This window comes from Wasmannia auropunctata, unplaced genomic scaffold, assembly GCF_000956235.1.
Source record: "Wasmannia auropunctata unplaced genomic scaffold, wasmannia.A_1.0 LD336036.1, whole genome shotgun sequence".
Lineage (NCBI taxonomy): Eukaryota > Metazoa > Arthropoda > Insecta > Hymenoptera > Formicidae > Wasmannia > Wasmannia auropunctata.
This window is the reverse complement of record NW_012026854.1, coordinates 161,612-174,839: the sequence shown is the minus strand read 5'-3', so window position 1 is coordinate 174,839 and position 13,228 is coordinate 161,612. Positions and strand designations below refer to the sequence as shown.

At 45.2% G+C, this 13,228-nt stretch overlaps 1 protein-coding gene across 5 annotated transcripts in view; it reads left to right on the top strand.

Annotated features, from left to right (window-relative positions):
* LOC105452192 (tyrosine-protein phosphatase Lar) overlaps nucleotides 1-13,228 on the top strand; it is a 390,547-nt gene that overhangs the window by 372,334 nt on the left and 4,985 nt on the right. For all 5 annotated transcript variants that reach the window (XM_011693088.1, XM_011693089.1, XM_011693090.1 and 2 more), the window contains 6 exons: nucleotides 8,079-8,218; nucleotides 8,853-9,055; nucleotides 9,152-9,318; nucleotides 9,609-10,972; nucleotides 11,059-11,285; nucleotides 11,372-13,178. In XM_011693088.1, the coding sequence (XP_011691390.1) occupies nucleotides 8,079-8,218; nucleotides 8,853-9,055; nucleotides 9,152-9,318; nucleotides 9,609-10,972; nucleotides 11,059-11,285; nucleotides 11,372-13,178 (3,908 nt within the window). The remainder of the gene's footprint in view (nucleotides 1-8,078; nucleotides 8,219-8,852; nucleotides 9,056-9,151; nucleotides 9,319-9,608; nucleotides 10,973-11,058; nucleotides 11,286-11,371; nucleotides 13,179-13,228) is intronic.

Genomic DNA, 13,228 nt, shown 5'->3' with positions numbered 1-13,228 from the left:
TCAACGCGAAACACGAAACGATGATGGCCCTACTTTTTTGGCTGGCGAGATTTTATATTTTTGGATTTTTTGCGACAATAAAATCTCCAACGATCTTTATTCTAGCTTTCCCGAAAATCTCTCCCGAAAAATTCCCCCCAAAATCGCCCTATCTCCCAATCACCCTCTTTTAGTGTGCCCACAATAATTTTTTCCAGGTGCACGCAGCCACGGATTTTTCAGAAGCTGATAACCAATTTTTGAGCTCAGCTATTAAAAAAAAAGATGAAAGAAAAAGAAAAGAATTTTCTTACCGTTTTTTACAGGGCCTAATCGCAACTCTCTCTTTGTTCGTTGCCGTTGGTTTTTTTCACCCCTCCCCCTTCAGCCCCAATTTTAAAACTTGGATATCTATTTTGACACGCTAATTAATATCTAATTATACTCACTCAAGTGTTTTTGTCTTTCCTTAAAGCATTTGCAGGAGGATGATCCAGGTTTTGAACAGCTAGTTTTTAAGATCTATTCACATTATCGTAATATTATCAATATTACCTAATAATATGTACTCATTACACTCAGTGTTCTTTCTGGTGGTTACCGTGGTTACGTCAGTAAAGATGTTTCGTTTCTCTCCTTTAGTTTATTAATTCAATCTTGCCACGTGTTATGAAGATAGAAGTCAGGCTGGCTGCCCCGCGTGCCATTATTTCCGACATTTTTTTTTCTTTTTTTTTTACACCGCCACTAGCGGTGCATAAGCCACATGAAACATGTAAATAACACTAACGAACGAAATTAAATAACAACTTGTTACACGTGCAACAATCGGACGAAAGTAATGGCAACGCGAGGGACAGCTTGCGAGTGAAGCGCTTACGTATATATATATAAAAACTCTAGCGAATGTTATCTCACACACAAGAATATATATATATGAGACGCACTTTTTCACTATATATATATATATATTACACATATATATATTTCTATATCTCTGATATATAAGGCTCTTCTGTCTTTAGTTGAGATTTAGTTCTACCTATCGTTTGCACATGTTTAGAGCATGCCTTCGTTTGTTTAAAGATTCCTTAATTTCCCCACGATCCCAGAAACGCAACCCCCTCGAACTCTCGTCCCGCCTAAGGAAAAGGAAAGAAACACCCGAACCGAATCCCTACACCTCTCCGTCTCCAAAATCCACCAAGAATCCGCCGAACTGTGTCGAGTCTGCGACGTCATTTCCCGACGCAAATACGTTCATATTATTACCATCTATATCCTATGAATGGCATGCCGATGCATGAGACAGTTTTGCTTTCTGTTACTTCCCGTCCCCGTCCCGGCCGAGCGGCGTCCCCAAAGGAGCCGATCGATCCCCGCATGTCGAACGTTTTTCGTCCCCCTGTTGCCGAATAAACTGTCCAACCCTCTCTCCCATAACAAACGAATTCGGCACCGAGGGAAAAAAAAAAATTGTTTGCACGATATTTATATAGTAGTCGTTGAAAAAATAAATCTCCACGCGGTCGTTAGCCACGATATTTCCACGGGAAATCATTTAATCGTAACGATAACTTCTCTCGGTGCGCGCAGGAGGGGGCGGCGCGGTACGACCGCGATCGTTAAAAGTTTTACAGCGCGAGTAAGTAGAAACAGCGAATCGCGAGATTGAAAAAAAATAATCGAACGCTGGGAGCGCTGGGGTTGCAAACAAAAAATTGTCCGGTAGATTCGAAAGCGAGGGAGGGAGGTAAGGCGCGAGAGAAAGAGGGTGGGTGGTGTACATACAACGCCACTCTACTTATCTCTAACGGGCGCTATGAAGACATTCGCGTCGGACACGTGGAGAGCATCATTTGTCGCGTGGAGGTATTATGCCGCCATGATTGTTGAACGAAAAGTCGTACCGACGCATCCGTAACGATCTTCTCCTATGCCTTTCACCACCATGGAACGCTCTCACCCCCCCCCCTCCCCCTCGGATCCTCTTTCGTTTCTCTACTCTCCTGCCTGCGCCCCCGGCTCCTACGAGCCCCCATTCCCGGCATTATCCCGTTCACGGAGCAACTGATCCGGTGCCCGTTTACCCTCCCCAAGCAGACTCGGCAGAGCGAAGCGAAACGATAAAAAGCACTGCTGAAAGCACCCTGCCGTGTAAGCTCGCACATTGTTAAGCACCAAAGATTCACCGTTCACGTGTATAGCATACATATATATATATATAAGTATCTTCTATACGCATACGTTTACTACTATTACTGACTGTCATCGTTCACTATTTACCGAGAGTTTATCACGTTGCTACTATATATCGTATTTTTATATATATACTGTCTCACCGTATATATGTGCACGGGCACCTTGCAAAAATCACGTAAAAATCGCGCACCGGCACCGTGTGTTTCACTTTTTTTTTTTTAACCACTTCTCGCACCCACCACGCACGCATACACGCACCCCCGCGGAGTCTCTCACGGTGCCACGCACGCCACGAACGTACACGCACGTGCGGTGCGTCGCGTGGTGCTGGCCCCGCCGTCGTAGCCTCTTCTGTCCTCCTCTTTGTCCCCCCCCCCTCTCTTTTTGTGCACCGATTCTCAAGAGCACAAGCACCTCGCTTTTACGAAATAATTCGGCTGCGAGATAGCACGTAGCATTCACGTAGGACACGTGTCGCGGGCGTGTGCGACTTGGATATGCGTATACGTAGAGGCGTTAACGCTCACATGTTGCGTGAGAGAGCACCGTGCACAGCAGCGGCTATACACGTCCGAATAAATATTGTTATAGACGATGCAATATCGTGCCGCCGAGCACCAGCACTGAAAGCACCCTCGAAAAGCACCCCCACTGTCGACTGTCGTGCAACCTGAAGCTCCTTCCTGAGGCGATCTCGAAATGGCGCTCCCTGCAAAAGCCATAATAATAAACCGAAACGGTAACGACGGATGGATTGTTATTGCGAGCGAGCAACGTTGTTCGTTTCGCCGCGAGTAAAGCGCGATCTAATAATATTCCGTGAAATTACGTTACCGTATCAGTTGTTAATCTGTGAGTACTTACGGAAAATCAGTCAAGAAAACAGATGATCCGCATAAGTTGATTGTATTAAAAATTATTCGGAAAGAAACGATCTGTTTATGCGGATGATGTTTTTTTTTACCGAAAATTTACTTTTCCGTAAGCATAAAGAATTTTATAACTGATGCCACGTATAATGTCACAAGAAAGACTACAATCGGTGATTGGTTCGCGATACTTTTTTTTTTTTTCGAGACCGCGACAGGAAGGTGCGCGCGTGAATGCGTGAGTGATTGTGTAAAAGGATACCGGATGGAAGAAGGACGACACGCGTAAGAAAGCATACGCGAAAAGTAACGAAAAAAAAAAAAATCAGGGAAGTGATCAGTCACAAAGGAAAACGGTATACAATAAAAATCAAATCGAGAGAATCCGCGCGATATTTTCTCTGCGCCCAAACGTCTCCGACGAAAGAAGAGAGTCGGATGTAATCGAGAAAGAGAAAAAAAGAAACGTTCGCGAGGCGTTTTCTTGGAAACATTTGAATACCAATATTCATCAGACGATATTTCTGATTATATTCTCACTTATATGCTCCATCAGTCACAATTTTCGTGAATTCGACAACAAGTAAATCGTTTCCCACGCGTCGACTTCGCCTCCGCCGGAAACGATCGGATGACCTTTGACATCCGCATCAGCGGGAGAGAACATCCTCTTTCTTTTTTTTTAAAGTAGCATGCACAAGAAATGGAAATGCGAAACGCACGTTCCAAAGCGAACAACTCCCAACTTCCGCTCGTACGTAAAGTATCCGGCGCGGATGAAGTACGCTTTGTTATAAAAAAAAAAGAAGAAAAAGTTACCGTATTAGACCAAAGCTGCGCTGACCGCAAGGACGAAAACGGGAAATCTGATCATACCTAGACTGCGAGCATCAGGTCCCATTAATTTTCATACGTAATCACTCGACGGTTGTTTTTTTTTATATTTACGTACATCTTCGCTCTCTGCATGCGAGACTCTGATCCGTTTCTGTGTCTCTGTAAGTGAAACATAGTACTCTATATTATTCAGATGATATACTTCGATATGTACGAAATACTGTTTTAAATGCCATATATAGCATCTCTTTTTCCACATACATATTCTACTTTTTATCTCGAGAAACACGCACACGTTTTTTTTTTTTTACATGGGTATATCTAGAGAAGGTACATTAATTACATGGTATATGTAAATGTGATTTATTTTCCTCTCTCTTTATATCTCTGGAACTTCTAATTCAGCGGTTGAAGCAACGTTCCTTTCGTAGGCGTAATGTTTTTTAAAGTCTTAAGAGCTTCGGCTGCCCGTTTGATTGTTCCTGATTGTTTCCTCCAATATTTCTTTACTTGACACGTAAAAACTATATTCACTGTTTATGTCCCAATAAAACGCATGATTTATGACAGTTCGTTTCCTTTAGCTCGACCCAGCTAGTTCCGCCAATTTGAATTAGACATTTTAGATGTCATCGACAGTTTCGACCACACTCGATCATCGACAGGTACGCGCGGGCGTACGATTCGTTAATCAAATAAACGGGCTACCTCTACACCACCGCGTCTCGGCAACGGCTGTCGAAACGTATTTACGCGCGCGTTTTACGTGGAATTTTGTGATTTTTGCGTGGATGAATGCGCGGGTGGATGTTGACATTGAGAGAAAGAGCGAGAAGGGAGGAAAAGGGGAGGAAAAAAAGAGAGAAGGGTGGGAGGGAAGGGAGACAAATAGCGGGGTACTTTTTTATGGTATCCCAAAACGGGGAGAGTGTGGTCTCCATTAGTCTGTCTCTCTCTCTCTCTCTCTCCCTGCCCTTCCTCTCTATTTCTTTCCCTCGGTTTCCTCTCTCGCTCTCTCTTTTTCTCTAATTTACCCTGCCTCCCCTTTGCTGAAACGACAAAAGTTTTTGATCGAGCTGCTGTTTTTTGCGGGTGACTTTTTGGAGTTGCAAAAAAAAAAGAGAAGAAAAAAGAAGGTAAAACAATTTTTCCTCAGAAGACACTCCACCCCACCGACATGTATCCCTCGATCTTGTATCGTGAATTTTTTGACTACACATACGTAAAAATAATCACGAGAGTAATCGCGAGTTTTTCTCACGACTTGCCCACTTTCTATAGTATCTACCGTAGTAACAACCGACGAAACCTTTTCTCTCGTTTGATACATCCTAGAAACCGTCCACCTTATTCTTTCTTATGGTTTCTCCTACCTATATAGCTTTCTTTTCGTAGGCATTTTATCATAGGTCTTCCCTTTGATGTCTCGTGTCGGGGCAGGAAGAGAATGGGGAAAGATTTCCGGGATTTCGACGCTTTAACCGTAAGATTATTGTCACCCGGCACGGTTTCTCGGGATAAATTTCAAGAAACGTGAGATATTTGGCCCTCGTGTCCCGGCCCCGACACGAGGCAGGTGAACACATTGAGCCTTTAGTTATTTCATATTTGGAGTAGTGATTGCGCATGCCAAAGAAAAAAAAAAGATATTCTCACGTCTCCCGCCTCTCTGCGACCAACTGCAACCGAGGGCCAAGCGATCATTCATATATTTTTTTTTTTGGTCTATGTAACGATCGATTGGAATCATGAATCTTGTTGCCACCGACATTCGTTAGCAGTTGCGAAATAAGCGGTGTGTGATTGTCGATCGAGCGCATGAGGCCGGAGCGAAAGGACCGAATCGAGCGAATGCGAAACGCGTGCCTGCCTCGAGAAGAGAAGGATAACGAGATCTCTGTCTATATATATTTTTTTTGTCGTAAAATCGAGAATATAGCTATTATTATATAGAGAGAGGGCCAATTTTGATGATAATCAGTAGTGTGCTACTCATTGATATGCCTTAAAGATTAATTAAATTACATTGTAATTCTACTCAATGTACGTGCGAAGTTGACACGAATTTTTACGAGTTTTTTTTCCCACTTTTTTGGCGACTTTTGGGGCGCAGCTGAAAAAAGTGAGTATCCCTTAGCTCGTCTCGAGTTGTGCCATGACATTTTTCTATACCGTCTATTTTTTTTTTGTTTCACTTTTCCTTTTTGTCACCGTCTCGTTTTTTGCATATGTACACTCTCATTTTGTTGTCTGTCGAGAGAGCTCAATTCTCGAAGTGTCGTCCTACAATTATTTTGTCTTATTTTATTTTTGCTGCAGCCAGTGAATATACTATAATGTAATCTTAAGGAAAACATATATTTTATTACATACATTATAACGCTGCGACTGCGCGCGCTCGCCACCCTTGTTTTTTGCGCTACATAGCGAAGTTGTAAGTGTTGATCTTGATCTTACTTGACTGTGTATACATGCGAGAGCTAGAAGCAGAGCGAGCACGCGATCCACCAATCGCTTCTCATCAAATTCGCGCTACGACGATTCAGTTTTCTGCGTCGGAATTTTTCTGTATGTACTTTCGTTGCGGCGTAAGTTTCGTTTTTTGCGAATTTTCCCTCCGTAGAGCTGCTGTTACTGTTATATATTATATATCTATATAATATCTATATAATCGTGCGGAAGTAGGTAGTATTAGGCAGTACTGGATTTTTTTGTTTTGTTTCATCTGGACTTTTATTTCTCTCACCACGTTTTACGTTTTCCCATTTCTCTCTCACAAACGCGCCAATTTAGCAGTTTAGCGAAATACGACAAATACTGGACCGTCCATGAGACAAACAATCGAATTATCTCGCGGAATCGCCGAAACGTCGCGAGACGTTAGAAGTCGCGGGGGCTTTTAAACGCGAACGCTGCCGCAATCGCGACTTTCTGCAACTTCCAGCAGTCGCGTGCAGTATAGTCGTGGTTGTAAATAAACGTTGTAAATAGGCAGCGTGTGTATATTTACCGCCACTACCTCGCATTTGTTCCGAGGAGAGCAAGATCCCGCGACTCTCTGTCGTCATCGCCGGTCGGTCGGTCGTCGTCGTCGCCGACGACGACGACGTCGTTGCAACAACTTTTCGTCCCTCGGCGAGCGTACTCGTTGCCCTCGCTACCCCCTCCGCGGAAACTCGCGTGCAACTAACTATCTACTTGGTCTCTCAAGTCATGGACTCTCCAATATTACCGCTATGTTATCGCGTCCAACGTTACCGCGTACTTTACCGTATGACGTGTCTACGCGCGCTTGTATATGCAAAGTCGAACCGAATGCGCGCGGGCTAAAGAAAAAAAAAAAAGAACTTGAAAAAAAAAGAACGAAAGAAAGAGAGAAAAAAAAAGCATTATTGGTATTCAAATGGAGGATTGTAATCGTAATCAGGGGCGTAGAGCATGGGGTACAACGTGCCTCGTAATATTGTTTGTACGTCGTTTTGTCCGTGTGTGATTGGCGGCATGTAATTACCTCTTCTGTTTTTCTTCGTCTTCTTGTTCTTTTCTTCTTACCGTTCTCTCCTTTTTGTTCGCGACCTTATTTTACTTATGATTTCTCTCTCTCTCTCTTTCTGCAACCGCTGCAATCGCTGGTACTTTCGTTTCCTCTTTTTCAATTGTATCTCACTGCTCGTTCTCGCTGTCATCTACTTTTTTTCCCCCCCTCCCGTTTACAGCAACGAAATGGACGACGGATGGACAGTCGCGAAATGTAGAGGAAATGTTTTTTCGCATTGTATAAAGACCGATTCTACTTCTCGCTTTTCTTCCCTTGAATACGTTTTTATCGCGCGACAAAAGGTACCTTTTGCCGCTACCGACGTATTACGCTTATCGCTTCCTCACGTTCTTCTTTCGCTTGTGGAATGTAAATAATGACGTAATGATCTTCCGGCAGACAGGACAGACTGTGAATGACTTACGTACACCCCTTTTCATTTCATTTCTTTTTTATCTTCTTCCGATCGTGATTTCGATTCTCTTTAATTTTACATAAAAGATATTTTATTTTATTATTTCAGGTTTTAGTAAAATCCGTTATTTATTATCTCCCGTCCCCGCGTACGTCTGTGGGTGTACATGGGCGTGTGTCTGTGTGTGTGACGTCGGACGAGCGTAAAGTGCGCGAATTAATTATGGATTGCGTTACAGTGCCGGGGGATCCTCAGGACGTCAAAGTCACGCCGATCAACTCGACGGCGATACACGTCGAGTGGAAGCCGCCGAAAGCGAAAGATCAGAACGGCGTCATACGGGGATATCACATACACGTGCAAGAAGTGAGGGAGGAGGTCAGTTTGCGGCTGCTGCACGATCAATAGCGTAGCGTTACAAGTTTCGGGCTCTTACGCGAAACTTGCTGATAAAACCCTTTATCTTCGCTATCGTCTCTCTATTCACGTGTAATATCGTCGCGAGTTCTTTTATCCGTTGGTCCTTGTTTAAGTATTAATAGGACGTACGTCTTAAGTAACACAGATACTAGATTTTTAAAGTGAATATACGAAATATTTCGTATATTCACTTTAAATTTCGTAGCAGAAAAACTTGGCCGATTTATTGGGAAAAATATCGTAAACATCGTTCCTATTCAAGTAGTCTCATAAATGTTAAAATATAAATTCCAATTTTATTTATTTCCTGCTTTACACAAAATGGAAGATCGGTCACGCACCTTAACAAATCTTGTCTAAGTACTTTTAAAATAAAATATCGGATATGCTTGATGTAATAATCAAATTAGTATTTGGGAAAAGTAAATTAGTAGTATCACGAGTAATTGCGAGACTATTAATTGCGCATCTGTTAACGATATCCTTCTTGAATAAAACTTAAATAGAAGCAAAGTAAAAAAACTTTGAAAGGCAAGTATCTACAGATAGATGAGGGAAAGGGCTCGCAATACAAGTTGTGATGGTTTCTCAGGGAAAGGATCTACTGAACGAACCGATACGTCGAGACGTGCACGAGGACGGCGTGCTAGAAGTGAACATCACCGGGCTGCAACCGGACACAAGATACTCGGTGCAGGTGGCGGCGTTGACGAGAAAAGGGGACGGGGACCGTTCGGTACCGATACACGTTAGGACTCCGGGCGGTGTACCGAACAGACCGCAGGTCAACGTAAAGTAAGAATCGTCTATCTATTTGAAACGATAATCGTACTTTCATAAACGACTTGAATCGAGTTTTCTATATATACGTTATTTCCACGTTATTATCAGAGTCCTGAGCAGAAGCCCCGATGTCTTGGAGCTCGAATGGGGTCAGCCTACTCAAACCTACGGTAGCTTGCAGGGATACCGTATTCGATACGGTATAAAGAATCAAACGCTTAAGGAGGAATTTATCGATGGCACGCGTCAGCATACGTACAAAATCACGGATCTTGGTGAGAAAAATTAACATGTACCATCGTTAATATCTTATGCCATATAAAAATAATATGATATTCTCGCATTAAATGTTCTTCAAGATACACGATATATATATATATTTTTTTTTTCTCATTTTTTGTACGCTTAACAGGATATTATACTTATTACGATAATTATCATAATCATAATCGCTCTATCTGAATTCTTTTTAAATTATTAAATTATTTATTTATTGTTTAATTAAATTATTTAATGTAACCGTTTTTCATTTAATGAGTTATTTGTTTAAATAAAAAATCTCTAGATGAACAAGGCGTTGATTACGAGTTCAGAGTCGCGGGCAAAAATGACATCGGCTTCGGTCAAGAGACCGTGCGGTACTGGTTCAGTCCGGAAGGCGAGCCAACCGGGCCACCGACAAATCTGTCGTACTTCTTTCAAACTCCCGACACTGTGTGCGTGACCTGGGACAAACCGCTTCGGCAGCACAGAAACGGCCAGATAATCGGATACGACGTGCAGTTTAACAAGAAGAACGATCACTCCACCACTATAGATAGGAACACGACCAACACGAGAGCGGTATTCACCAACTTGGAGGAGAACACTGAATACGTCTTTCATGTGCGAGCGCACACGTTGCAGGGTAGCGGTCCGTACTCCGAGAAAATCACGATAATGACGGAAAAGGACATCGGCCGGGCGCCGATGTCCGTAAGAGCCGTGGCCACGTCGGACTCCAGCGTGGAGGTATGGTGGGATCCGGTGCCCAACAGAGGGAAGATCCTCGGTTACCAGATTTTCTACACGACGACCGCCGTGGAGGATCTCGACGAGTGGAAGAAGAAGACCGTCGGTCTGACGGAATCGGCGGATCTCATCAATCTGGAGAAGTACACGCAGTACGCTATAACAGTAGCGGCGCGCTACAAGAGCGGTCTCGGAAGGCTCAGCGAGAAGGTCACGGTGAAGGTGAAGCCGGAGGACGTGCCGTTGAATCTGAGAGCGCCGGACTCGTCGACGCATACGATGTTCCTTTCCTGGACCCCGCCCATAAGACTGATCCCGTACAAGTACAAAGTTTCATTCGACGCTGTTAAAGAGTTCGTGGATTCCCAAGGTATAACGCAGACGCAACAAGTGCCCCGCAAGGAGATTCTATTGGATCCCACATCCACAAGTACAATGATAAACGAGCTGCAACCGTTTACGACTTATAACGTCAACGTGAGCGTTGTACCGCGCGATACCAATCAGTACAAACCGCCGGCGAAGATCACCGTCACCACGCAGATGGCTGCGCCCAAGCCGATGGTGAAGCCGGACTTCTACGGCGTGGTTAACGGCGAGGAGATTCAAGTTATTCTGCCGCAAGCTTCCGAGGAGTACGGCCCAATCTCGCACTACTACCTCATCGTCGTGCCCGAGGACAAGAGCACGGCCGACAGGCAGCCGGATGAGCTGACGGAGGATATAATCAGCGGGAAAGGTGCCAAGCAGGAAAGAGAAAACGCGCCCTATATCGCAGCTAAGTTCCCACACAGAGACATTCCGTATACGTTCCACTTGGGCAGCGGGGACATCTACGAGGGATTCGAGAACCGGAAGCTCGCCAAAAATAAGCGATACAGGATATTCGTACGGGCTGTAGTCGACACTCCTCGAAAGGTAAGATACAAAAAGTGATTCAAGTGACGACTCTTATATAAAATGACTCGTGAAAAAGTCAGTGATGAAAAAAATTTTCTTTTCAGCATTTGTACACGTCGTCGCCGTTTTCCGAATATTTGTCTCTGGACATGAGGGAAGTACCTCCCGGCGAGCCACCACGTCGGCCGAATCCCAACACGCCCCCGGAAGGAAATCCGGAAGTTTCCGTAAAAACTAGCGGTCAGGAACCAGGGATGGTATGGGTGGTCGGTCCTATAATCGCGGCACTGATGGTCAGCGTTTGCCTTGTGCTCTTATTCGTCATTAAAAAGTGAGTTGCATTTCTTGGTAAAAGATAAAAATTCAAGTTTACAGATGAATTGAGCGCACGTCAAGTTTGTTTCTTAATCATTTCAGACGAAGACAACCGTGTAAAGCGCCGGATCAAGCGGCCGTTACACGGCCACTCATGGCAGCAGACATAAGCTCCAATCACGCGCCGTCGGACCCGGTGGAGATGCGGCGACTAAATTTCCAAACCCCTGGCATGATCTCACACCCGCCGATTCCTATTAGCGAACTAGGCAATCACATTGAACGCCTGAAAGCGAATGACAATCTGAAGTTCAGTCAAGAATACGAGTCGATAGAGCCCGGCCAACAATTCACGTGGGACCATTCCAATATGGAAGTCAACGCGTCGAAGAATCGTTACGCCAATGTAATCGCGTACGATCACTCGCGAGTTATCCTTCAGACAGTTGACGGCATGCCGGGCTCCGATTACATCAACGCCAATTACTGCGACGGTTACAGAAAGCAGAACGCGTACGTGGCTACCCAAGGGCCGTTGCAGGAGACGTTCGGCGACTTCTGGCGCATGTGCTGGGAGCTACGTACCAGCACGATCGTGATGATGACGAAGTTGGAGGAGAGAACGAGGATAAAGTGCGATCAGTACTGGCCTACCAGAGGATCCGAGACTTACGGACAGATGACCGTGACCATCAGCGACGTACAAGAGTTGGCGACCTACTGTATCCGCACGTTCCAGGTTTGCCGAGCGGGCTATTCCGAGCGGCGGGAGATCAAGCAGCTGCAATTCACAGCCTGGCCCGATCACGGCGTACCGGAACACCCCGCACCGTTCTTGCAGTTCTTGCGCAGAGTCAGATCCCTCAACGTGCCCGACAGTGGACCATTGGTGGTGCACTGTAGCGCGGGCGTGGGAAGAACCGGTTGCTTCATCGTGATAGACTCGATGCTGGAAAGGATCAAACACGAGAAGATGATCGACATTTACGGCCACGTTACGTGTCTACGCGCTCAGAGGAATTACATGGTGCAAACGGAGGATCAGTACATCTTCATTCACGACGCCCTGCTGGAGGCGGTGATTTGCGGCAATACGGAAGTACCGGCCAGAAATCTGCATTCTCACATTCAGAAGCTCATGCAACCGGAGATCGACAATATAACCGGCATGGAATTGGAGTTCAAGAAGCTTTCCAACATCAAGGCCGACTCGACCAGATTTATATCCGCGAATCTGCCGTGTAACAAACACAAAAACCGACTGGTCCACATTCTGCCTTACGAGTGCACCAGAGTATGCCTACAGCCGCAGCGTAATATCGAGGGATCTGATTACATAAACGCGAGCCTGATCGACGGATATCGCTACCGGGGTGCCTACATAGCCACGCAAGGCCCTCTGTGCGACACCACTGACGACTTCTGGCGTATGCTTTGGGAGCACAATTCCACGATCGTCGTTATGCTGACGAAACTGAAAGAGATGGGCAGAGAGAAATGCCATCAGTACTGGCCGTCCGATCGATCTATTCGCTACCAATGCTTCGTCGTGGATCCGATCGCGGAGTACAATATGCCGCAGTACATTTTGCGGGAGTTCAAGGTGACGGACGCGCGCGACGGGGCCAGTCGCACGGTCAGGCAGTTCCAGTTCATCGACTGGCCGGAACAGGGTGTGCCGAAATCCGGCGACGGTTTCATCGACTTTATTGGACAGGTTCACAAAACGAAGGAGCAATTCGGCCAGGACGGACCGATCACCGTGCACTGCAGCGCCGGCGTGGGAAGGACAGGGGTCTTCATAACACTTAGCATCGTATTGGAGCGAATGCAGTACGAGGGTGTGGTCGACATATTCCAGACTGTGAGAATATTGCGCACGCAACGTCCAGCTATGGTTCAAACCGAGGTTCGTAAACTCTAATTTAAATTCTTCGGCAAAGTACAATATATTCACGT